Source organism: Hypanus sabinus, chromosome 2 (genome assembly GCF_030144855.1).
Source record: "Hypanus sabinus isolate sHypSab1 chromosome 2, sHypSab1.hap1, whole genome shotgun sequence".
NCBI lineage: Eukaryota > Metazoa > Chordata > Chondrichthyes > Myliobatiformes > Dasyatidae > Hypanus > Hypanus sabinus.
In genome coordinates this window covers 146,696,693-146,723,368 of record NC_082707.1, presented here as the reverse complement: position 1 = coordinate 146,723,368, position 26,676 = coordinate 146,696,693, and the positions used below count along the sequence as shown (strand labels likewise).

General features: G+C 40.5%; 1 protein-coding gene across 1 annotated transcript in view; it reads left to right on the top strand.

Annotated features, from left to right (window-relative positions):
- Positions 1–26,676, top strand: part of ttc6 (tetratricopeptide repeat domain 6) — a 283,236-nt gene that overhangs the window by 237,846 nt on the left and 18,714 nt on the right. The window contains exons 28-30 of the mRNA XM_059956588.1: positions 242–452; positions 9,033–9,185; positions 16,663–16,833. Of these exons, the coding sequence (XP_059812571.1) occupies positions 242–452; positions 9,033–9,185; positions 16,663–16,833 (535 nt within the window). The remainder of the gene's footprint in view (positions 1–241; positions 453–9,032; positions 9,186–16,662; positions 16,834–26,676) is intronic.

Here is a 26,676-nt window from a genome sequence, read left to right as displayed (position 1 = left end):
ATGTAAAACCACCTTAATCAAATCAATGTGTATGAAAATATGCAGTCCTACTGGGACATAGCATAACAAACTGAAGGTAGAAAAGTTTAACAGATTTGCTCTTCTGATGTAAGGAATAAAGATCTACAGCATACTACTTCTATTTAAACAGCCTATTTCTAGCAATTATCATACTTTTGTATAGTGATAAAATAAGCCACATTGCAAAAGAATGAACAATTTATATGTAATCTGTTTGAAGAATCCATTATTTTGAAGAAGCTGTAAACTATTTCAATCAAGCTGTGAATTTGGATCCATTTTTTGTGGATGCATATTATGGACGTGGAAATGTATATATGGATTCTGGTCATCCAGCTGGAATAAAGCAAGCACAGAAAGATTTTGTTCGAGCACTTCACTTAAATCCTAAATGTGTGAAAGCCAGACTCAATCTGGGATACAATTTACAGGTATGGATTACCTTTGGAACTTATTGCAAAAAAAATTTACTATTTATGTAGAATTTTAACTTTTGCTAAAATAGGAACAAGATTATCATTTTTCTTTTGTTTTAAATTATTGCTTAGAAATTATCTTGCATTGTGTGATATTAGGTGTAAAAGCAGCTTTGTTTTCCAGAGGAGAATGTGATAATATTATTCTGTCTCAATCACACCACTGTGGTAATTCTATCAGTCTCTTCCCTTTGCACATCTCACCAGCATAAATGACTGTTTTCTAATAGGATATGCAAATGACATCATTTTCTCATGCATTGCTTGTCTGGAACACTACCATACGAAACTTCGTTAAGTTCTTCAAAAATGCATTTGCTGTTAGTCAGTCACGGGAGAACTGAGTTGACATAATGTTCTTTACTAAAGCAGCTGCATGATTTAAAGGGCCACTCAAATATTTTTTTTTAATCAGACCTGTGTTATCTATTGTAGAAGAGTTGGTTCTGAATATTGTAGACGCTGATTATTAAAAATTGTTCCTACTAACCACAATAGCTTAGGGTAGGGGCACCAGAATTTCATTCTAGAAATTTCCATACAGAGTATTTTGTTTGGGTGTGCTGCAGGAGCTAGATCTGCAGATGGCAGAGGCAGTGCAGATGTAACTGAGAATACTAAAGACTTATGCCAAGGAGGAACTATTGCTGCAGACGTTGTTCCAGGAATAACACTCTATTCCTTTAAGAAGTTGGGATCAATGATAATTATTTTGTCAATTCTGATGCACAAAACTCCAGTGATCTGCTCATGCCTGGATTTCTTACATGGCCATCAAGTTCACACTTAGTCTCTGTCCCAGCATCAAAATAATTCTAGACAATTATGGTTTATCTGTTTGCTACTCACTACGGCACCAGGATGGTTATAAATGGTCTCCATTCAAGTAAGAAGGAACATCAAGCCAAATAGGCTCATAGAAAATAGGAACCATTCAATAAGATCCTAACAAATCAGATCTTCTCTTCAGCCCATTTTCTACACAATGTTATATTTCTAGACTACAGGGGAATGAATCCCAGCTTTGAATATATTCAATGACACAAACTTCAAAATTCTCTAGGACAGATATTCCTCCCTGTCTTCATCTTTAATGATTGATCCTATATTTTGTAGGTAAATCCATGGTTTTAGATTTCCCCACGAGGTGAAGTGTCCTCTCCGCAACTATCCTGTCAAGAAAATCCTCAGAATCTCACTTATCTTAATAAGATCATTTCACCTCTTGTGCTTCTAATTTCCAATGAAAACATGATCAACCTTTTCTTAGAAGGGAATAATTTAATCTCAGACATAACCTAGTGAACCATTTCTGAATTGCCTCTCATGCAAGAATATTCCTCCCTAAATAACGAGACGAAAACTCCAGGTGGTGCTCTAGTGTGGAAGACTTCTCAGCTTTTAAACTCTTATACTCTTTACTTGAAACATTAACATTTTTTCTTTCTCCACATACTGTAGGCAGCCTGAGCTGGTAAGCAATTTCTGCAATATCTGCCTTTGCTTCGGATTTATAACCTCTACAGTTTTGCTTTGTTTTTCAAATGCTTTGGAATGTAGTGGTACTCAACTGCAGTGTAAAGAGCACTGACAGGACTCAGCAAGCACAGAAAGAAGGGAGAGCTCTTTGGTGAATGCACAAATCTCTTGCATTCTTGGACAGTTCATCTTGCCTTACTTATTTCAGGGGACAGCTTTGCCCTGAGGGCTAAATCTTAAGGGGCAAATGCTCTCTTGTCTTTTACTGACTTCTTGTCAGTGTTACTGCCACTGCAACTGAACATCATTAAAATGAAAAATACAGCTTTACCAGGTGCCTGAAAATTAAAACAGAAGGTTCTAAAATTTTAAAATAAAAGCAGTAAATGCTGAAAATACTCATCAGGTCAACTTGCATCTGAACAAAGAGAAACAGATTTAATGTCTCAGGTCAAAGACCTTTAGTTCACTCTAGATCCTTCACAGCTATCATCTGCTTTCATTAAGGAACCACTAAAATAATGGTCAGCTGTGATTGTTAAATAGCTATATCTTGTTGCTGCCTCCTGCACGCATGCTGAACTCATTGACTTCATTAACTTTGCCTCCAGTTTTCACCCTGCCCTCAAATTTACCTGGTCCATTTCTGACACCTCCCTCCCCTTTCTTGATCTTTCTGTCTCCATATCTGGTGACAGCTTATCTACTGATATCTACTATAAGCCTACAGACTCTCACAGCTACCTGGACTATTCCTCTTCCCACCCTGTATCTTGCAAAAATGCTATCCCCTTCTCGCAATTCCTCCGTTGCATCTGCTCTCAGGTTGAGGCTTTTCATTCCAGGACGAAGATGTCTTCCTTTTTTAAACAAAGGGGCTTCCCTTCTTCCACCATCAACTCTGCTCTCAAACGCATCTCTCCCATTTCCCGCACATCTGCCCTCACCCCATCCGCCCACCACCCCACTCGGGATAGGGTTCCCCTTGTTCTCACCTACCACCCCACCAGCCTCCAGGTCCAACGTATAATTCTCCATAACTTCTGCCACCTCCAACAGGATCCCACTACCAAGCACATCTTTTCCTCCCCCCCTTTCTGCTTTCCGCAGGGATCGCTCCCTACACAACTCCCTTGTCCATTCATCCCCCCAACCCTTCCCACCGATCTCCCTCCTGGCACTTACCCTTGTAAGCAGAACAAGTGCTACACCTGCCCTTACACTTCCTCACCATTTAGGGCCCCAGACGGTCCTTCCAGGTGAGGCGACACTTCACCTGTGAGTCGGCTGGTGTGGTATACTGCATCCAGTGCTCCCAGTGAAGCCTTTTATATATTGGTCAGACCCGACACAGGCTGGGAGACAGTTTCGCTGAACACCTACGCTCTGTCCACCAGAGAAAGCAGGATCTCCCAGCGGCCACACATTTTAATTCTATGTCCCATTCCCATTCTGATATGTCTATCCATGGCCTTCTCTACTGTCAAGATGAAGCCATACTCAGGTTGGAGGAACAACACCTTATATACCGGTTGGGTAGCCTCCAAACTGATGGTATGAACGTTGACTTTTCTAACTTCCGTTAATGCCCCTCCTTCCCTTCTTACCCCATCCCTGATATATTTAGTTTTCCCCCCACTCTTTTTTTCTCTCTCTCTTTTTTCTCATCACTCTGCCTGTTCTCCATCTCCCGCTGGTGTTCCCCTCCACCTTTCTGTCTCCCTAGGCCTCCTGTCCCATGATCCTTTCCCTTCTCCAGCTCTGTATCCCTTTTGCCAATCACCTTTCCAGCTCTCAGCTTCACCCCACCCCCTCCGGTCTTTTCCTATCATTTCGCATTTCCCCTCCCCCTCCTACTTCCAAATCTCTTGCTATCTTTCCTTTCGGTTAGTCCTGACGAAGGGTCTCAGCCCAAAAAGTCAACAGTGCTTCTCCCTATAGATGCTGCCTGGCCTGCTGCGTTCCACCAGCATTTTGTGTGTGTATCTTGTTAAATGTCTCTCGTCGTTTTCAGAATCATAAAATAGAAAATAAGATGGATCATGGTATTTCTTAAATTAATTCTGCTCCAACTTTTATGATTTATGTTTGTACCATTAACTTGGTATGATCTATATTGGCTACAATAATTGGATCAACTATATGTCTTTTGTCTTTGAAACCTGTGATTTATTTTGTTTTGCAAGCCTTAGAGGCCAAAAATCTAATAAACTACATCATGCAGACAAAATGCAAGTACTACCATTTGTTCATCAAGGCTCCATTCAAAAACAAAATCAACCATCACGACAGGTGATATCTGTAATATAGGTGCATCCCTGATATTGGAATTTTTCAGCATTATCAAATGATAAAGGCTAGCTAAAGATGCAGCATTTATGTGGAGCCATTAAACTGTACAGAAAAGGAATTTATTTTGTATAGAGAGGTGAGTGGGATCTGTAGAGATAGAAAAACTGGACAATAATGCCTCACCTTTGAGAATTAGTAACTTGCAGGATTAACTGTGGATTGCATTGCACTGCTGTGTTAAGTTAACAAATATCATGACATATGTTCGTGATATTAAACCTGATTCTGATTCTGCATTGGTTCCCATCTATGAACACAAATCTGCATTGGTTTTAGTTCAGTCCATCAATGTCTGTGTCGGAAATGAGCACCCCTGACTGTAACTTCATTTTTTAAAAATCAGTTCTTCAGAGCCAGGGCAAAGGTCATTTAACAAGTTTATGCTGAAAGTATTAGGAGAAAAGGCTTTGGAAATCAATAGTATATTTCCCTTTCAATGGACACAGTGGACATGTATGTTATATTATTCCTTTCAAAACTAGAACATCCAGAGGAACAGAAATTTGTCTTAACATCTAAATTCTGGGTTTCTTTTAAGGTCCTATGGTTGTTTAACAGCTTCCAATTGAAGGATCAAAACTGCATCAAGATTAACACTGAACAATTCATGAATCTGTAACTTATGAGGATTCACTAATCGTGATGTTTTCATAAAACCTTTGTAGTACACGTAACATCGACCTGATGTTTGGATGATTTAAGCACTGGGCCTGATTGAAAAGGTCAGGGTATCAGGTCCAGAGGTGAGATGAGGGTCAGTTCTGCCCAGTTCTACTCACTACTCGACAACATTTACTCAGCTCCATGCTGAACTGAGGCTGTGGCCTGCTCCAGCTGCGGTGATGCCTGGCTTCACGTCTTTCATAAAACTTCAGTTCTGAAGCTATTTGCTTACCTTTATTGTTTGCATGATTCTCTCTCTCTCTCTCACACTCACACTCATTTTTCTAAATGGGATCCTTTGTGTTTTCTTTCTTTTGTGGCTGACTGTAAGGAGACAAATCTCAGGGTTGTATAATGTTTACATACTTTGATAATAAATGTAATTTGAACTTTGAACTATGTTTTCAATTCTTGTTTACGGCACTGTATTCCCATTAAACTTGATTTCCAGCTCAGATTTACTGATCAAGTACTTTGTGGCAGTGTATCCCCATCCTGTCATAAGGTGGGCATTGAGAGCAGACCCAAATGCAATACACAGACACTGAAGTACTAGGTTCAAGACTAGGTGTGTAAAGAAAGCAAGGGAAGTGGGGAAGAAACGACGCTGGACAAGACACAGGCCCTGGATGAGACTAGGAAACAGGGCCTGGGCTAGGACTAGACTAGGAAAGCAGGACATGGATGAGGAACTAGGAACTAGGAACCTGGACAAGGACTCCAAACCAGAGACTGGACAGGGACCTGGAACCTGGGTCTTGACTCGAGCTTGGACTCCAGATCTAGTCGAGGACAAGACGTGGCAAGGCAACAGGACTGGACGCGGGACTCCAGGGCTGGATGAGGACGTGAAGCTCAGACTTGGTCTTGGTCGAGGGAGAACAAAGCAGAAGCGGGGAGAGATGTAGCTGGACACGGACACTGGCCCTGGATGAGACCAGGACTCAGGGCCTGGGCTACAACTTGGACTTAGACATGGACAGGAACCCCCTCAGAGCCTTGGACATGGACTGAAACCCCCACGGAGCCTTGGACATGGACTGAAACCCTCTTGGAGCTTTGGACATGGACAGGAACCCCCTCGGAGCCTTGGACATGGACTGACACCCCCTCGGAGCCTTGGACATGGACTGAAACCCCCTCGGAGCCTTGGACTGAAACCCCCTCGGAGCTTTGGATATGGACAGGAACCCCCACGGAGCCTTGGACATGGACTGGAACCCCCACGGAGCCTTGGACATGGACTGGAACCCCCACGGAGCCTTGGACATGGACTGGAACCCCCACGGAGCCTTGGACATGGACTGGAACCCCCACGGAGCCTTGGACATGGACTGGAACCCCCACGGAGCCTTGGACATGGACTGGAACCCCCACGGAGCCTTGGACATGGACTGGAACCCCCACGGAGCCTTGGACATGGACTGGAACCCCCACGGAGCCTTGGACATGGACTGAAACCCCCACGGAGCCTTGGACATGGACAGGAACCCCCACGGAGCTTTGGACATGGACAGGAACACAGAACACAAAGCCAGGACCCCTCCTTGGTGACAGGACATAGGGCTGGAACTCATACTCAGACACTAAACACAGGGACATAGAGACAGTTCCAAGCTCAATGACTGATAGTTACTTCTGTTGGCGTGGCAAGGCTCCGGTCTCACTCCAGCGGCTGAACTTGACAGTGATACAGGCAAGGACGTCAGCAAGGCTTCAGGCATGGGTAGCTGGCAGGGCTATAGGCCAGGCTTCAGAGGGAAGGAAGGGAACAGTCCAGCCATTACGAAACAGTCCAGCCCCAGGGTAACAGCAAAAACGGCCTAATTTACCCAACGGAGGCAAGGACAGGAAGAGACAGATCCACCCATAGGGTAATGGCAAGAACAGCCTGACAGGATACCGACAAGTGAACCACCCCCTACACGCGAACGCAGGGCCACTTACATTCCCGGCTGCAAGATGAGAATCAGGTGCCTATGATTAAGCCCAAATGAAACAAGGGACAGCCGGAAGACCCGGACTCTGGAGTCCACGGACCGGACCATGAACCAGAATGCAGACTTCACGGACTGGACCATGACACATCCTTTGTTCATCCCATTATGGAAGGAATAGTTATCCATGAAGGATACCCACAATGGACCATCATCTGACTAACATACCACCAGTGAAGCTTTGTAGCAGGTTATGGTGTATTGACCAAGAATCAGTGGTAGTAATAGACATACTGGCAAGTAGAGCAACACTTTTGTCCTTCAGAATACCAGTTTAGTACTGAAGACTGGGCAGACAATCAATTACAGATCTGTAACTCAGAGACCAGACCAAGAGCCTTCAACTCCCCGGTACTGGACCAAAATCCTACTAAACAGCTTGACAGCTCCACAATGGCAGCTGTGTTCTAAAAGTTGTTAGCCTTCTGTAAGAATAGCATGGTGATTTTGGAGTAAAAGCTACTGTCTTGCAGCTCCAGATGTGATCTTGAATTCTGTCTGTGTGGAGTTTGAATGTTTTCCTCGTAACTCTGTGGGGACTTTGCCAGTCCTTGCTCTCACCTTTTCAACCATCCACAACTTTTGCAATCCCATTTAGTTTTATCCACAAATTAGGAAGTAGTTGTCGAGGAAGAAGCACAGTTCACATTTCAACTGAAATTTGAGATCATGTAACACTATGGTCCTGAAAAAAACTTTGTCTCATTTTTACTATGTACTGTACCAGCAGTTATGGTCAAAATGACAATAAAAGTGACTTGAGATTTTAGAATGCAGAGAAAGTGGAAGTGGAGAGGACAAAACTAAAGAGAAGATCTATGATGAATGGAAAACAGAAGAGATTAAGTGAAGATGAAAGCAGTCACTTAGCATTGTTCTGTCCAATGCAGAGGAAACTAGATAATGAACAATGGCTGACTTATTTGATCACATATCAATCACTTTTACTAATAATCACTTTTTCACTTGAAAAAGACTGTTTGTGGCTCAAGTGTAGGAAGAGATCTATAGTTCCATGGGAGAGTGGTGGAATTTAAGGAGTGAGCAAGAGCTTCCTAAAGAAATTACATAGTGTGGAAGGTTCAAAATTCAAGGTTGTTTAATGTCATTTCTAGTATAGAAATGTAAAGAAGAATGAAATAAATGTTACTCCAGCTCTGTGCAGCACAAAAAAACACAATAAGACACAAGAACACAACAATAATAAAAAACACAATAAATATAAATAAATGATATCGTTTATATACTAGATTGATTGTATGTACTTAAAGTGTCACTAGAGACAGGAGTGTCTGTACATAAGGTGACAAACAGGAAATGATAAAGTAGTGATGGTTGGGGGTGTGGAGGGGTTGATCAGACTTATAGCCTGGGGAAAGTTAATGATTCTGTCAATACAAAATAAATGAGAAGATGCTTTGGAAAAAGCAGTTGCTGTAAAAGAGATGTACAGTTTGTACGTTGTGGGGAACGTGAAGAGATTGTTGATTTGGAAGCTATAAAGTATTTAAGTGTGTGCATTGTGTACATGTGCCTGTATATATATTGAAAATTCAGCCTAATATGTATAAAAAGAATGTGTAATGCAAGATAAACTCAAACACTGCCTTTGTCTATCAGTTATATTAGAGCATAGAAATTATTCATCTTTACTCTGTAATTGTTCTTGAAATTTTAAAACTACAAAATTTGAAAAGAAGGACCATGGTTATATTGATGCATTTAAAAGAAACTGTAAAAATGCTACATCATAGGAACTGTCAATGTGATGAAATCATAGAAGAATGCACTTTCTGAACCATATATATATGCCTAACTAAATCTGTTTTTTTCAACTGAAAACAAGAATTGGTGTATTATTTACAAGTGTCATATTTAGAAATGCGATTTTCAGCTATTTCTGGTAATAAAGGAGATTTTAAATGCCCAAACACTCAAAAAAAATTCTGTGATTAGCTTATATTAAATGCCACAAATTGAAAATAAATTATCTTATTTAAATAGATGTCTACCTTAAATGAAACCATTATTTTCTCCTCTTTAGGTACTGGGTAAATTTCAGAAAGCTTGGATTCACTTTGCAATCGCAATTGATGTTGATCCAAAGTTTCAGGATGCTTACGAAGGTCGAGCAGTAATCAATCTCCAAATGAATAATACATTTGGAGCATTACAGGACATCAATGCTGCATTGAAGGTATACATAATTATGCCTATAACTTAAGGCATCAAGCAACAGAATAAGATACTTCAAAATGCACATTAGTGCATGGATTCTTGCATTAGTTAGCAGAATTGTTCTAAAATCCAGAACTATTTGGTGGGGCCATTAACATCATTTTCACATGGTGCTAATAGAGCTTTTGAAAACTCCATTCTACTGGGATCTTTAACTGGGATTTTGAGGGTCTTTAACAATCAAGTTGACACATGGCCAAGTGGTTAAGGCGTTGATCTAGTGATCTGAAGGTTGCTAGTTCGAGCCTCAGCTAAGTGTCCTTGAGCAAGGCACTTAACCACACTGCGATGACTTCGGTGGCCAAACTGTATCGGCCCTTGCCCTTTTCTTGGGCAAAATTGGTGGCATGGAGAGGGGAGACTTGCAGCATGGGCAACTGCCGGTCTCCCATACAACCCTGCCCAGGAAACTTTCCAAGGCACAAATCCATCTTGAGACTAATGGATGCCTATATTAACAATCAAATGCATTATATCATTTTTAAAGTACCACATATAATACCACTGGAATTTTGACAAAGTAAGTTATTAAAGTGCATATCATTTAGTGAGGTATCGCTCAGAAAAATGTGTGCTAAAGTAAGTAAACCAGTTAATTTAAAGCATTTGGTCACTAAGGGTTGAACAGACATGCAAATAAGAACTATGTAGTCCAGAGGAAAACATTTTAGAAACAGAAAGACAGCAGTTTAGCCCTCTTTGAAGGAGGGCCAAATTACAACACAAGTATTGACAAATAAGGCATTCAACAGTGTCCAAAAATGGCAGGTTCAGACAGTGGTGAAATTTGGGTACATTATCCTAAGGCAAAAATTGCAGTGTTATAATTGGAAGTTGAGAAAAAGTGAAAACTGGTGACACAATGATAACAATTTTCCCTTCGCTCAAGCAGCCATTGGTGTTGTATTGAAGATTTATTGACTTTAAACTGATAACAGAGAAAGAAAAGAAAGTGACTAAACTGATAATATGTTTTTGCCTCTGGATAGAAGTTAAACATACTCTCAATTTTTTTTCTTCCATGTAAATTTGTAATAATTTCATTTGTTAGGAATTCTTTGGTTACAGTAAGGCGATATTATTAGATTAATACACTGAAAAAGTTCAAAACCTGTCATTGAAGTTTTTGAATTTAAATTAAGTTTATAAAAAGAATGTAGAAATATAAATCAACTAACAGTAACAATGACTCTGAAGATAGCAATAATAACTCAGATGTTTCCATGAAATTCTTTGGGGATAGAAACCAGCTACCCTTATCTGGCTTTGACTTCATTAACTTTGCCTCCAACTTTCACACTGCCCACAAATTTACCTGGTCCATTTCTGACACCTCCCTCCCCTTTCTTGATCTTCCTGTCTCCATCTCTGGAGACGGTCTATCTACTGATATCTACCATAAACCTACAGACTTTCACAGCTACCTGGACTATTCCTCTTCCCACCCTGTCTCTTGCAAAAAGGCTATCCCCTTCTCACAATTCCTCTGTCTCCGCCACATCTGCTCTCAGGATGAGGCTTTTCTTTCCAGGACGAAGGAGATGTCTTCCTTTTTTAAGCAAAGGGGCTTCCCTTCATCCACCATCAACTCTGCTGTCAAACACATCTCTCCCATTTCCCGCACATCTGTCCTCACCCCATCCACCCGCCACCCCATTCGGGATAGGGTTCCCCTTGTCCTTACCCCACCAGCCACCAGGTCCAACATATAATTCTCCGTAACTTCCGCCACCTCCAACAAGATCCCACTACCAAACACATTTTTCCCTCCCCCCCTTCTGCTTTTCGCAGGGATCGCTCCCTACGCCTTGTCCACTCTTCCTCCCCCCCATCCCTTCCCACTGATCTCCCTCCTGGCATTTATCCTTGTAAACAGAACAAGTGCTACACCTGCCCTTACACTTCCTCCCTCACCACCATTCAGGGCCCCAGACAGTCCTTCCAGGTGAGGCGACACTTCACCTGTGAGTCGGCTGGTGTGGTATACTGCGTCCAGTGCTCCCAGTGTGGGCTTTTATATATTGGCGAGACCCGATGCAGACTGGGAGACCATTTCGTGGAACACCTACGCTCGGTCCGCCAGAAAAAGCAGGATCTCCCAGTGACCAACATTTTAATTCCATGTCCCATTCCCATTCTGATATGTCTATCCATGGCCTCCTCTATTGTCAAAATGAATCCAAACTCAGGTTGGAGGAACAACACCTTATATACCGGCTGGGTAGCCTCCAACCTGATGGCATGAACATTGACTTCTCTAACTTCCGTTAATGCCCTTTCTCCCCTTCTTACCCCATCCCTGACATATTTAGTTGTTTGCCTGTTCTCCATCTCCCTCTGGTGCTTCCCCCACCCTTTCTTTCTCCTGAGGTCTTCCGTCCCATGATCCTTTCCCTTCTCCAGCTCTGTATCACTTTCGCCAATCACCTTTCCAGCTCTGAGCTTCATCCCACCCCCTCCGGTCTTCTCCTATCATTTCGCATTTCCCCCTCCCCCCTCTACTTTCAAATCTCTTACTATCTTTCCTTTCAGTTAGTCCTGACAAAGGGTCTCAGCCCGAATCATCGACATCGCTTCTCCCTATAGATGCTGCCTAGCCTGCTGTGTTCTACCAGCATTTTGTGTGTTGTTGTTGTTTGAATTTCCAGCATCTGCAGATTTCCTTGTGTTTCCCCTTATCTAGTCAGCCCACACGAATATCATCCAACATGCTTGTAGGAGATTCCTTTAATACCTTTCGCAACTGGTTCATTAAGACATACGATCATTTCAAAAGAATGCCTAATACTAGCTTTAGAAAAATACTGTAAATGATACTTAGCGGTGATGTTAACATTATGGGGAAAATAAATTGAACAGCAATTAAAGAAAAATGCGATAACAAGCTATTACAACAGTCCCATAGTGATTTATTCAAAGGTCTTGCTTTTGATTGTCGGTGCTTCGAAAAAAGCAACAGATTATAATAAATATCATTTTACTTCAAGAAATAGGAGTAGATCATTTAGTCCCTTTTGCCTTTAGTTAGTTTAGTTCATGTGCACTAATTAGTTTCACATGATTTTCTATCTAACAATCGATCTCTCCTTCTCTCTCAAGTATACTCAATAACTGATCTTCCACAACCCTTTTCAGTAGAAAATTTGAAAGATTCACTAGCCTTTGGTTGAAAAATTTGTATTTATTTCTGTCTTGAATGGCCAACCTCTTATCTTCAAGGGTTCGAAAGTTCATTTATTATTAAAGTATACTACTCTGAAATTCTTCAATTCTCCGGGCAGCTACAAAACCAAGAAAGAAAGGTAGTACAATCATCAACTACCAGATCCAACCTCCCTGCAAAAAAAATGAACAAAACGGAACAGGCACATTAACACCAAAATCTCTTCTCCCACACAAAAACTGAACAAAATGGATCAGGCCTATCAAACCACCCCTACAATCCCTCCTCCTGCACAAAAATATCTAACAAAATGTATCAGGTGCATCAACCCCCAATTCCTCCTCCCTGCAAAAAAATAATCTTTTTCACCGATTAAAGCTCCCGCTGTTCACCGATTAAACCGATGAGGGAGATTGAAGCATTGAAGTGAGTGCAAAGGGCGAGCACCGGCCACCCGTTTTTTGATCAGTTGCTCTGTACCTGAGAGGGGAGACCCTGCTGCTGCGCCCAGAGAGTGTGCCCAGGATTTTTTTTGCATTTTGGATGATGACTTTGGAGTATACTTTTCATTCTTATCGTTTTTATACTCTGTTCTTTTTCTTTTGAGACTGTGATTCCTTGTTCTAGACATCCTAGCAGACTGAAACAAAATTACTGAACCTACTCTATAAAGTTCTGAAGGTATTTTATACTTTTCAATGAAATTACCTCCTATTCATCAAGGTTTATCTGAATAGATCCAAACTGCTTAATCTCTTTTCAAACATTCAAACCTGTCATTCTAGGAATTAATGCTCAATGGGAATGCGAAGCACTGATTTTGCTGCTAAGTGTATTTTGACAAATCTTGAGTCTCCAACCGGAGGGATGTAACCATTGGTGAAATGGCGGTAACAGCACTGACTCTGTCAAATAGATATAACAATTACTGCTTCTCTTTAAAAAGTAAAGGGTTAGCAATGAAAATTATTTTCAGCTCTAACAGAAAGTAAATCATTTTACAATTGACTTGTGTTATGTACCCCATAACTGGGTCACTTACCAGCAAAGATAGAGAGGTCCGTTGAAGTCTGATGGTAATATTTATAACAGCATTTATTGATAAAAATACACAAAAATAATATCAATGCAAACATACAGATAATATATGTTGTCAATTCTAAATCTAAAAGCGCGGGTATAATAAGAATCAAGAAGAAATAGCTCTAGGGGATAATGTATTGTCCGATGGAAATATAAAAGTCACTTTAGTTCGTTCAAGCTGTAGGATGCAGCCTCTTTGGTTGGAGAGAAAGACGGAGGTTTAACTTGCTCATTCCTTTTATGATGTCAATTCTTCGAGAGTCATTGGGAGTTGGGTTCCCCGTTGGTAGCTAAAAGCCGTTCTTCCGTGGTAAAAGCCACCGGTTCCGGGGCAAGTGGAACCGAACGCACGTGGCCTCCTCCCCCACCGGCTTCCGCTATTACAGGATCGCTAGCGTTTCTTCTGGTGTGTCTGAGGGGCTGTTCCCACAGACCCTCTTTTATCCTGACTCACAGGGTCTCAGATGTCAATCAGGTTGGGGGTGATGCAATCCCTCCCTCAACCAGCCCACTTTGCCTGAGGGCTTCCACGTAGCACAGTATTGTAATTCACAAGTTCGTCTTCAAGAGACAATGACCGTTTCCCGTAGCTTTATATCGCTGGGGGAACAAGACAATCCGCATGTCTCTCTCTCATTTCCTGGGTCTCCTGACCCAAATTAATAGTGATCTTGCGATTCTCACAAAGGAGGGGGCTATCCCGCACCCTTCGGTCCCTCAGAGCTGTGGTACATTCATAACACTTGATTAATGTCATTGTCTAAATCAGGATTGACCATTAACTAATACTAAACCAGATGTATTGCTCATCTCCAATAATGATCAAAAAGGTAATGCAGAACTACCTTACCGTGCTGTTACAGAAGATATTGCCACAGTGCAAAGCAGTTTTGACACAATTCATTAGCCTTTTGCTTTTTCAGAAGACAGTTAAGAATGGTCCTTTTGATCTCAGTTGATTTGCTTCCTTGAACATTTTAATAAAATAAATGGAATCAGGATCACTATTTCAAATAAGAACTTGTTTCAGTTTCACTTAATTAAGTATCTAAATGTTTCCGTTGCTGTAATAGGTTTTTTAAGAGAGAGAGAGAAAATACATTTCAACTCATGAGAGAGCTTAGGCCATCAACTTTATGTTGTTGATACTTCTTTTACAAGGTCAAGTTGCTAGCTCGGCGCTCAAACCAGCACGGATGGAAAACGTGCACGGGAGCCAGCTGGATTCAAACTCAGGACCTTTCACCCCGAAGTCCAATGCTGATGCCACTACGCCACCAGCCAGCGTAGTCAACCGTTAGACAAGAGTCCGAGCCCTTCCTTGTACGCACAGGGGTGAGGCAGGGGTGTGTGCTAGTGCTCTTTAACATCTTCCTCTTGTGTGTTACCAAGCTTCTCCACGAGATTGAGGATAGCAGTGGTGTGACAGTGGACGTCAGATTAGATAGCAACCTCTTTAACATCAGGAGGCTCCACGCAACCACCAAACTCTGTAGAGAGCGGGTCCTTGAGCTGCAGTATGCAGATGACTGTGCTCTTGTGGCCCATACTCCGGAGGATCTTCAGATTGTCCTTGCTGTGGTGGTGAGAGCGTACAGCAGGATGGGGCTGACTGTCAATACCACCAAGACAGAAGTGGTTTGCCAGTGGAGTACCAGTGTCCCACCCACCCTACCTGCCTTCACTGTTGGTGATGAAACGCTGTCAGTAGTGCCATCTTTCAAATATCTGGGGAGCATTCTCTCCGAGGATAGCGGCATGGACAACGACAACCAGAGTCGCAGTAAACAGGCATCTGATGCCTTTGGGAGACTTTGGCGTAGAGTCTTTCAGAACAAGAGCCTTCGTCCCTCCACAAAGGTCGCTGTATACCAAGCAGTCTTTGTCACCATCCTCCTTTATAGTTGTGAAGATTGGGTAACCTACAGCTGTCACATCAAGTCACACAGCAGAGCGCTTCCACATAAGCTGCCCTCAGCACATCCTGGGAATTACCTGGCGTGAGCGGGTGCCTGACACTGAAATACTTGTAAAGACCAACTGCAGAAGTATTGAGTCCATGATCACCCAGCATCAGTTGCAGTGGCTGGGGCACATGATAAGGATGCCCCCATGTCAGCTACATCATTGTCGACGCTCAGCTGGAGGGCCGAAGAAGCACTATAAGGATCAGATGAAGAATGCTTTAAGGAAGTGCAGGATCAGACCTGAGGACCTGGAGGATGTTGCTGCTGACCATAACACTTGGCAACAACTGTGTAGGGATGGGGTTCATATATTGGAGATGGAAAGAACAACCCGAAGACAGCAGAAGAGAGCCAGGAGAAATGGAGCCATGGTTGCCATCATTACCACATATACATGTCCCACCTGCAATAGAATTTGTGGGTCCAGGATAGGACTGTATAGTCATCAAAGATCTCACCATTAAAGGAGTGGACAACGTCATCGGATTCCGATGGACAACCAAAGAGAGCGAAGAAGAAATAAGTTTTTATACTCAAGTCTCAGATTTCTCATAAAAGTTTCCATGTGCGTACATTTAACTTACAACTTTTAACCTGTAGAAACACTTTAGATCCTTGCCTGTTTAATCAAGATGATATTTTACCCTTTATTCATAAAATAATTCCAGCATCTTGTAATTCATTTCACTTTTTCTTCATATTTACTTTATTCCAATGTGTGATTGTATCTTAATGCATTTTAACTGGTCAGTGTGTTGTAGAAAAGTTTAAAACCTTTTAAACTTTTAAGATAAATAAGAAAGAAAAACAAACTTACTCAAGAAATTCTGTATTATAGGTACTTGATAGTTGGCAATGATAATGGTGGGTCCACAGGCCTGCTTCATGGGGCTTTGTCACCCCTTAACTCCTTGACTGCACTGTTCACTTGTCATGACAGTATCCTGGAGGTTTCCTCCTTCCTGTGCCTCATATTTGGATGCAGAACTTTAAAGCATTCCAGATTTATCCTCTGAACAATTGTAGCAAATGTTTACTATTGCCCTGGCTTAGATATGTTTACTCATTGTCGACTCTGAATATTGGAGTTACCATGTCTGTTGGTTTCATAAGGTTATTTTCATCTCCATTCCAGAATTATTGTTATTTACTTTATAATGCATATGTTATTATTGCTAAGTAAATTACCTCTTAAATAAATAGTTTATCAATTAATCTTTCAGATCTACAACTCTGCGAAGTTGCTTACAAATCGTGGTGTGATTAGCCAGTTTATGGGAGATCTATCCAATGCTATGAGTGACTATAAGAGAGCAATAGCTCTCAATCCAAGCTATTCACTGGCTTATTTTAATGCAGCCAATCTTTATCTCTACAACAGTCAATTTCAACAGGTATGAAATTGTATCTGCATAAGTATTTTAAACCTTAAGTACATTATATCCATATTGCCATTAATGATTAACTTCAGATCATTCTGCCACTTCTCATATAGTCATACTCATTACCTGGAATGATGCTAACTGATGGTTCGTAGTTCCCTGCAGAACTGCTGGAAAACAGCTGCTCATGCTTCAGCACCTCTCAAACTCATCTGACAACCTTATGTCACCATTAGACTCATCATTAAATCCACTGCAGGATAATATTCCTAAATAGAAGCTTAATATATTTCCCATTGAGACCAGAGATAACTGGCATAAGAATGTAAAAAGTGGGTAAATGCTTTTAGTATTTATGGTTTAAATTAATTGATAATTTAATATACCAGAGTATTTAAGTATTTTTAATGTTCCTATTTAAGTAGCTTTAAACATGTCTTCTGCTCATAAATGTGTCAGTGGATGGGGATGGAATGTTATGGTCAGCCTGTCCAGCTCTCCACATCCAGAACAGATTCAGGCACCAGAATCCTAAACAATTATTTTGAAATGGAGCCTTAAAATTGCTGCACCTTTAATGATTCATACTTTATTCCTGTATCAGAAAGTAAATTAAAAAATGTTATTACTGCATAGTTATTTTACTTCTCAATCCTTCTGAGGCATAAGTAGCTTTTCTGACTCTTAATATACTCAAAGGTAAACAAAAGCTTAACTGCCTTGCATTGGACAACTATTTTTCAGAAAATAACATTTAATCAGTGAAATCCTGTTTTCCCGTTGCTTATTTGTAGGTCCTTCATTTACTGATTTATACTTTAAGGGTCTCATTTATATGAAACAATAGACAATAGGTGCAGAAGTAGACCATTCGGCCCCTCCAGTCTGCACCGTCATTCTGAGATCATGGCTGATCATTCACTATCAATACCCAGTCCCTGCCTTGTCCCCATATCCCTTGATTCCCCTATCCATCAGATATCTATCCAGCTCCTTCTTGAAAGCATCCAGAGAATTGGCCTCCACCGTCTTCCGAGGCAGTGCATTCCACACCTCCACAACTCTCTGGGAGAAGAAGCTCTTCCTCAACTCTGTTTTAAATAACTGACCTCTTATTCTCAATCCATGCCCTCTGGTACTGGACTCTCCCAACATCTGGAACATATTTCCTGCCTCAATCCTATCAAATCCTTTAATTATCTTAAACGTTTCAGTCAGATCCCCTCTCAATCTCCTCAATTCCAGCGTGTACAAGCCCAATCTCTCCAATCTCTCTGCGTAAGACAGCCCTGCCATCCCAGGAATCAACCTAGTGAATCTACGCTGCACTTCCTCAATTGCCAGAATGTCCTTCCTTAAACCTGGAGACCAAAACTGTACACAATATTCCAGGTGTGGTCTCACCAGGGCCCCGTACAAATGCAAAAGAACATCCTTGCTCTTGTATTCAATTCCCCTTGTAACAAAGGCCAACATTCCATTTGCCCTCTTCACTGCCTGTTGCACTTGCTCATTCACCTTCATTGACTGATGAACTAGGACTCCTAGGTCTCTGCATTTCTCCCTTACCTAACTCTACACCGTTCAGACAATACTCTGCCCTCTTGTTCCAGCTTCCAAAGTGGATAACTTCACATTTATTCACATTGAATGACATCTGCCAAGTATCTGCCCACTCACTCAGCCTATCCAAGTCTCCCTGTATTCTCCTAACGTCCTCTTCGCATGTCACACTGCCACCCAGTTTAGTATCGTCAGCAAACTTGCTGATATAGTTTTCAATGCCCTCATCTAAATCATTGACATAAATCGTAAAGAGCTGTGGTCCCAATACAGAGCCCTGTGGTACCCCACTAGTCACCTCCAGCCAGTCTGAGAAACACCCATTCACTGCTACCCTTTGCTTTCTATCTGCCAACCAGTTTTCTATCCATGTTGAAACCCTGCCCCCAATGCCATGAGCTCTGATTTTACTCACCATTCTCCTATGTGGCACCTTATCGAATGCCTTCTGAAAATCTAGGTACACAACATCTACTGGCTTACCCTCGTCTAACATCCTTGTTACACCCTCAAAAAACTCCAACAGATTAGTCAAGCATGATTTGCCCTTGGTAAATCCATGCTGGCTCGGCCTAATCCTATTTCTGCCATCTAGATGTGCCACTATTTCATCCTTAATAATGGACTCAAGCATCTTCCCCACGACTGACGATAGTTCTCAGTTTTCTCCTTCCCTCCCTTCTTGAAAAGTGGGACAACATTAGCCACTCTCCAATCTTCAGGAACTGATCCTGAATCTAAGGAACATTGGAAAATGATTACCAATGCATCCGCAATTTCCTGAGCCACCTCTTTTAGAACCCTCGGATGCAGACCATCTGGACCCGGGGATTTATTAGCCTTCAGTCCTACCGGTCTACTCATCACAGTTTCTTTCCTAATGTCAATCTGTCTCAATTCCTCTGATATCTTATGACCCTGGCCCATCCATACATCTGGGAGATTGCTTGTTTCCTCCCTGGTGAAGACAGATCTAAAGTATGCATTAAATTCTGTTGCCATTTCCCTGTTTCCCATAACAATTTCTCCCAATTCATTCTTCATGCAATTAAATTTTAATTTCAATTACAAGATGATATTTCTATAAGGTCTTCACTAAATTCTGAAACAAACTCCCAAAAAAAAATACCAGGGTTCCAATTCAATATGAACTTATCTAGCTTGGATTTGAATTTTAGTGAAATTGTCAATCAACCACATCATAAAGGAAATAGAGGCTGAAATTTTCCTGTTAATTTAGTTAAATATAATTTCTGTTTCTGTGGTGACAGCCATGTTAAACAGTAAATATTATTTCTAGTATTTAAATGGCTTTTTCTATCCAAAATGTTGCATTATTCCAAATTATATTGTAAATACAGATGCATTATTAGTCTGGATTATACATGCAAAACATGCTACCTCCCTTTGGACTCCCTATAAAATCCAAATCCTGCTGAAATTAGCTACCATCTACACCCGAGTGTATGACTCATAGATCATTTGCCAGCTTAGACCTAGCCCGTGATCTGTTGGCCCATTGATTTCAAAGAATCTGTTTCCAAAGGGCAGATGAGAAGAAAGAGAAAAATCACATTATAATATTAGTTTTTAATTATAAAAAAATTCAGACATTAAAGTTTTAGCTAGTTAATATTTTTCATTTCTTTATTTGAGTTTTTATAGGTTTTAATGATTTCTCACTTTATCTCAATAATGAGCTTTTAATAGCAAGCATAAAAGAGCACTCTGAATTGCAGTTTGTATTTCCCGTCTCAAACTTGGTGCATTTACTCGGCTTCTATAACTAGTTCATGTTTGCTGGCTTCTTCAATGTTGTTTAATTGGTGAATTGTCCATTCTTGTATCAGAGTTCGCTGTAGAAAAACAGCAAAAAAATACGGATGATTATAGATCACTTTTATTCTTTTTATTTAAAGTAGTCTTTGCAACAGAATTGATCACCGGGTTGCACCAGTTTATTTCAGTATTGGTCTGAATAACGCTTACATGCATCATTTTAGCCATTCAAAATATTTTCACTAACTTTGTTAAATTCTTTCACTGCTCAAGTTTGAAGCCAGAGCCAAATTGTTAGAATCACTCAAAACTGAAGTAAAAATGAATACAGTTCTTAAAACCAAATCTAGTTGCATGCTATTTTTAGAAATCTGCAGACTTTGGGATTACCATTACAAAACATACCTGCTTTGTAGGCAATCTTTTTGCCCTTTTGTTTTTCCTTTTGATGATGGATTTCTCAATAAAATTTGAATTAAAATTAATAGAAGATTTTTGAGAATATGATCTGGATCTGGTTTTACGAGGAGCTTCAGTCTTTCCACTGAAATGCTTGAGAGAACTGGATGGTGTTGAATCATGTTCTTTAGTGACTTTAACAGTAGTAGTCTCTTCCATTCTGGATTGACAATTCTCCTCATTGTCTGATGTGGGGGTTGGAACACTCTCTTCAAATATTATTGACAGCATTGTTCCTCTAAAAGTTGTAGACTTACTTGACATACTTGTACTCCATTGGCCAGCTCCTGGTTTACAATCAGTGTCAATTATTGTGCTGGGCTGAGATTTCTCAGGATTTAGAGGCAACTTTTCCTCAAAACATTCAGCGTTTAACTGCGCAAATTTAGGTACAGGAGAAGTTGTTGACGTTGCAGATTTGGGTAAAATTGAATCATTAAACATGTTCTGCAATTCTGGGTCGTCATGTTCTATCCTGGAAAGATCAATACTTTTTTCCAAGTTCTCAGTCCTTTCAAAGTATAGTTCTTCAGGAGTGCTATATTTCTCGGAGAATTTACATTCGGCTCTCAATCTTGCCATATTTGAAAGGGAAATTTTTTTCAGTCATACCTTTATTGGTTAAGGAGAGAACAAAACAAACATAGCGTAAAATGACCTTAAGTTATGCTTTTCTTCCAAATAACTTTTTCATGGGATGATTTGGTTTATTAGTAACTAGTGGAAATAATTGTGAAGTCCATCATAACACACACGATGCAAGTGGAACTCAGCAAATCAGGCAGCATCTATAGAGAGGAGTAAATGGTAGAAGCTTTGGGCTATGATCCTTCATTGGGACTGGAAAAGGAGGAGGAAGAAAGCCAGAATAAGGTGGTGGGGGAGGGGGGAAGGAATACAAGATGGGAGGTGATAGGTGAAGCTAGAGGAGGGGAAGTGAGTGGGTAGGGAAGGGGAATGATGTAAGTAAGAAGCTGGGCGGTGCTTGGGGGAAGAGGTAAAGGGCTGAAGAAGAAAGGATTTTATAGGAGAGGAGAGTAGACCATGAAAGAAAGGGAAGGAGGAGAGACACCAGAAGGAGGTGATAGGCAGGTGAGGAGAAGTGAAGGGGTAAGAAGGAAATGAAAAAAATAGAGAAGGGTTAAGGGAAGGGAAATGACTGGAAATTAGAGACATCAATGTCATACTGTCAGGTTGGTGGTTACCCAGACAGAATATGAGGTGATGCTCCTTCAGGCTGACAGCGGCTTCATTATGGCAGCAGAGGACACATTGAAATAGGAATGGGTACCGCTTTGTTGAGCACATTTGCTCTGTCCGCAACAGGCAGGATTTGCAGATGGCCAACCATTTTAATTCCACTCCCCACTCCCATCCTGACCTTCTTATTCCAGCTTCTTCCTCTTTCCTTTCTAGTCATGATGAAAAGTCTCATGATGAGACCACACTTGGGAGTATTGTGTGCAGTTTTGGGCTCCTCATTTTAGAAAGGATATATTGACATTAGAGATTCACGAGAATGATTCCAGGAATGAAAGGGTTACCATATGAGGAACGTCTGGCAACTCTTGGACTGTATCCCCTAGAGTTCAGGAGAATCGGGGGGGGGGGGGGGGTTCTCATAGAAACATTCTGAATGTTGAAAGGCCTGAATAGATTAGATATGGCAAAGTTATTTCCCATGGTAGGGGAGTCCAAGACAAGAGGGCACGACTTCAGAATGTCCATTCAGAACAAAGATGCGGAGAAATTACTTTGGTCAGAGTGTAGTAAATCTGTGGAATTTGTTGCCATGAGCGGCTATGGAGGCCAAGTCATCATGTTCATTTAAGGCAGAGCTAGATAGGTAGAGTAGCCAGGACATCAAAGGGTATGGGGAGAAGGCAGGGGAGAGGGGATGACTGGAAGAATTGGATCAGCCCATGATTGAATGGCAGAGCAGACTCAATGGGCCAAATGGCCTACTTCTGCTCCTATATCTTATGGTCTCAGCCTGAAATGTAAACCATTTATTCCCCTCCATAGATGCTGCCTGATCTACTGAGTTACTCCAGCATTTTGTGTCTGTTACTTTGGATTTGCCAGCATCTGCAGAATCTCTTGTGTTTATGTCTGTCCAATTTTCATTCAACACAGAGAGCCATGGTTTTTCATTTTACCAGTTCAAAAACATTGGCATAGAAACAAGCCCCATTCACAAAATTTTCCCACATCACCCAAGCATATTAATCACTCTTAGGTTTCCTCTCTTTCTAGAGAGCAGTGGAAAATTTTGGCAAGCTTTCCTACAATATCTAACTCTGGTTCCCTGGGTAAAGTAAAATACATTCCATTTATATCAGGTTGACACATTCACTTTAAACATAGTCAGTTTTATTTCTACATTTTATCAGTTTCCATTTCATCCATTATTTTTGTTATCTCCATTTCAATCGAGATTTGGCAGCAGCCTCCACCTGAGTAATACCTAATGCATTTCAACAATGTCTACTGCCCCTCTGCACATTGAGCATTACTTTAATCCTCATCTTTCACCGATTATCTTCTTATTACCTGCTTGCATTTACAGGCCAGTGGAAGATGATTGGATTTTCTGAAGCTACCTGTCATTCTCTCAGACTATCATTATTCATCTTCTTCTAATTTTCCCTTTCATTTTCTATTTTTATCCTTGCTTTTCTTTTTTCCCCCTCACTTTCTCTTTCTTCTTCAGCTTTGGTTCTCTTTGTGGAATGTATAGCCTACATCTGAAACATGTGCTCATCAAAAGTCACTATTATTCAGTTACAGTTTTACTTGTCTGTGTTTGGTTTCAACTCTCTCCTAGTTTATTCCCTTCTTATTTCACCAATTAGCCCACCTCCAATTTAAGACACATATAATTTCAAAAGTTCCAGTTGCAACAATAATAAAACCACTTAAACCTCTAAGTGGAATCCCCAAATATAAGCAACACACACAAAATGCTGGTGGAATGCAGCAGGCCTGGCAGATTCTATAAGAAGAAGCACTGTTGATGTTTCGGGCCGAGACCCTTTGTCAGGACTAAATGAAAGGAAAGATAATAAGAGGTTTGAAAGTAGGCGGGGGAGGGGGAAATCCAAAATGATAGGAGAAGAGCGGAGGGGGTGGGATGAAGCTAAGAGCTGGAAAGGTGATTGGCAAAAGGGATACAGAGCAGGAGAAGGGAAAGGATCATGGGACGGAGGCCTAGGGAGAAAGAAAGGGGGAGGGGAACACCAGAGGGAGATGGAGAACAGGCAAAGAGTGATGGGCAGAGAGAGAGAAAAAAGGGGAGGGGGAAATAAAAATCAGGGATGGGATAAGAAGGAGAGGAGGGGCATTAACAGAGGTTAGTGAAATCAATGTTCATGCCATCAGATTAGACATATGGATAGACATATCAGAATGGGAATGAGATGTGGAATTAAAATGTGTGGCCACTGGGAAATCCTGCTTTCTCTGGCGGACATGGCCTCCTCTACTATCAGGATGAAGCCACACTCAGGTTGGAGGAACAACACTTTATATTCCATCTGGGTAGCCTCCAACCTGATGGCATGAACATTGATTTTTCCAACTTCCGTTAATGCCTCTCCTCCCCTTCTTACCCCATCCCTGATTTATTTCCCCCTCCCCTTTTTTTCTCTCTCTCTCTCTGCCCATCACTCTTTGCCTGTTCTCCATCTCCCTCTGGTGCTCCCCTCCCCATTTCTTTCTCCCTAGGTCTCCCGTCCCATGACCCCACCCCCTCCTGTCTTCTATAATTTTGGATTTTCCTCTCCTCCTCCTACTATCAAATCTCTTACTATCTTTCCTTTCAGTTAGTCCTGACGAAGGGTCTCAGCCCAAAACGTTGACAGTGCTTCTCCCTATAGATGCTGCCGGCCTGCTGCGTTCCACCAGCATTTTGTGCGTCTTGCTTGAATTTCTAGCATCTGCAGATTTCCTCGTGTTTGTGTCCCCAAATATAAATGTTCTTTAATTTATCATATTCAACCTTCAACTTATCCATGATAATCCCTTAGTCTATAGTGATACACAGCACTGCTCCTCATTAAGTGGTCTTTTGTAGCAATACTATTAAATCCTAAGATCACTTTCCTTTATGAATAATCTTCCACCTTTCTACATTATTCTTCCACCTGTACAACTTACAAAAATTCATACCCATCTCTATTTCTATAACATGACATAAATTATTGCTTGAGCAGAAAGACCTATTCGGCTCAGTTTACCAACACTTTCACTTAGATGTTGCTCTGTGAGGATCCATGGTTTTCCAATTCCATTCATTAATGAAGGTTCTCTATCGCTGTATAAGAAAGGTGAAATTCCTTCTTGTATCAAACTAAAATAAAAATAGAACCTATTATTTCACACAAATATTTTTTATAAAGTGGGACCCTTGTATTCAGTAGTATCTTAAGGATTAACTCTACTTATCCTTCACATGGCAGTGTTCTCTTGTACTATCCAGTTGTGAAACAATATGTTTTGTATGCTACAAAAGGTACCTTTACAGCAAATATTCAAATTAATTTTCCTTTTTTCGCACCTGTGGTCTGAGAGCACAAAATGTAGAAACATTTATTTTTGTTTTCACTGTAATTTATTTTAGATAGTGCCCAATTATTAACTGCAAATTGAGAAAGATGTAATGTTCTACATACACCATGAGCAGTGGTTTGTTTCAGAACTACTTGTAAGGCTTATAGCAAGTTTTTCTAAAAGAAACCAATAAAACAGATAGGAAAAATTAATATTCAATAAACTAAATACTTATTTTTCAAATATTCCAATTTAGTTAAACATAATAAACCATATCCTAAACAAATTTTAAGATGCTTTCAAATATTAATATATTTAATAATGGAAGTTAAATTAGCTTATTGTTAATCTCAGAATTATGATGTCATGCAACACAAAAACAGACTCAATTCAAAGTTCAAAGTAAATTTATTATCAAAGGATATATACTGAATATCAGCATATACAACCCCGAAATTCATTTTCTTGCAGGCACTGAATCCACTGTAATTATCATGCACCCATTTACACTCATTCCAAGTATGAGAAAATCTGCAGATGCTGGAAATCTAAGCAACAGACACAAAATGCTGGAGGTACTCAGCAGGCCAGGCAGCATCTGCAGTCATTTCATTTTGTTCTCCCTATATTCCATAAAATTCCCAGAGATTTAATCTTTCACCCACATATATTTAAGATTCAAGTTTATTTATCACATGTACATTGAAATATACAGTGAAATGGGTTGTTTGCATTAACAACCTACACCATCTGAGGGTATTGTTTGTTAATACTAAGTACAATTTACAAAAACCAACTAGCAACTCATTTGCCTCTGGAACATGTGAGGAGACCCACATGGTCACAGGAATAACCCATGCAAACTGGAGGCATGGAAAGAGCCAGATTGCTGGAACTGTGATACAGCAACTCTGCTCAATGTGCCACTATGTCTCCTATGCAACTCAGAAGTAGTAAACAAATTGAAACTGTATTCTGCATAATGAAGTACAACCCATGTATTTCAAAGCTTAGTTACTGAAGATTTCTTTTTCCAGTGAACAGTTACTAGTGTGAAAAATAGGTAAGTAACTGCTTTATAATTAACTTAATAGATAATCCTGAAAAAGTATTAAATCTATTTCGTTTAATTTTTGTGCCTGGATAGCAGCCCACATCAAGATATTCATTACATATTGGTATTATTTAGTAATTAAATGTCATTATATTAATAATGAGATTTTACTCTGGCTTTCTAGTACAATTTAAGTATTTGTTTCTAAAAGATTGAGCATTAGGTGTGGTTAGGTTTCATTTACCAGTTTTTTGTTAAGTATTAGGTGTTGTGTTGTGTTGTTTTGCTTATTAGTTATAATTTTGACAATTGTTTGATGTTGGTTCATGTTTTCAATTCACACGTTTATAGAAGTTATCAATTACTTTGCAAGGTCTGTTAAGTAAGAACAACTGACATTTAGACCATGCCTTTAATATAGGAAAACTTCAGTAAGTATGTCAGGGGAT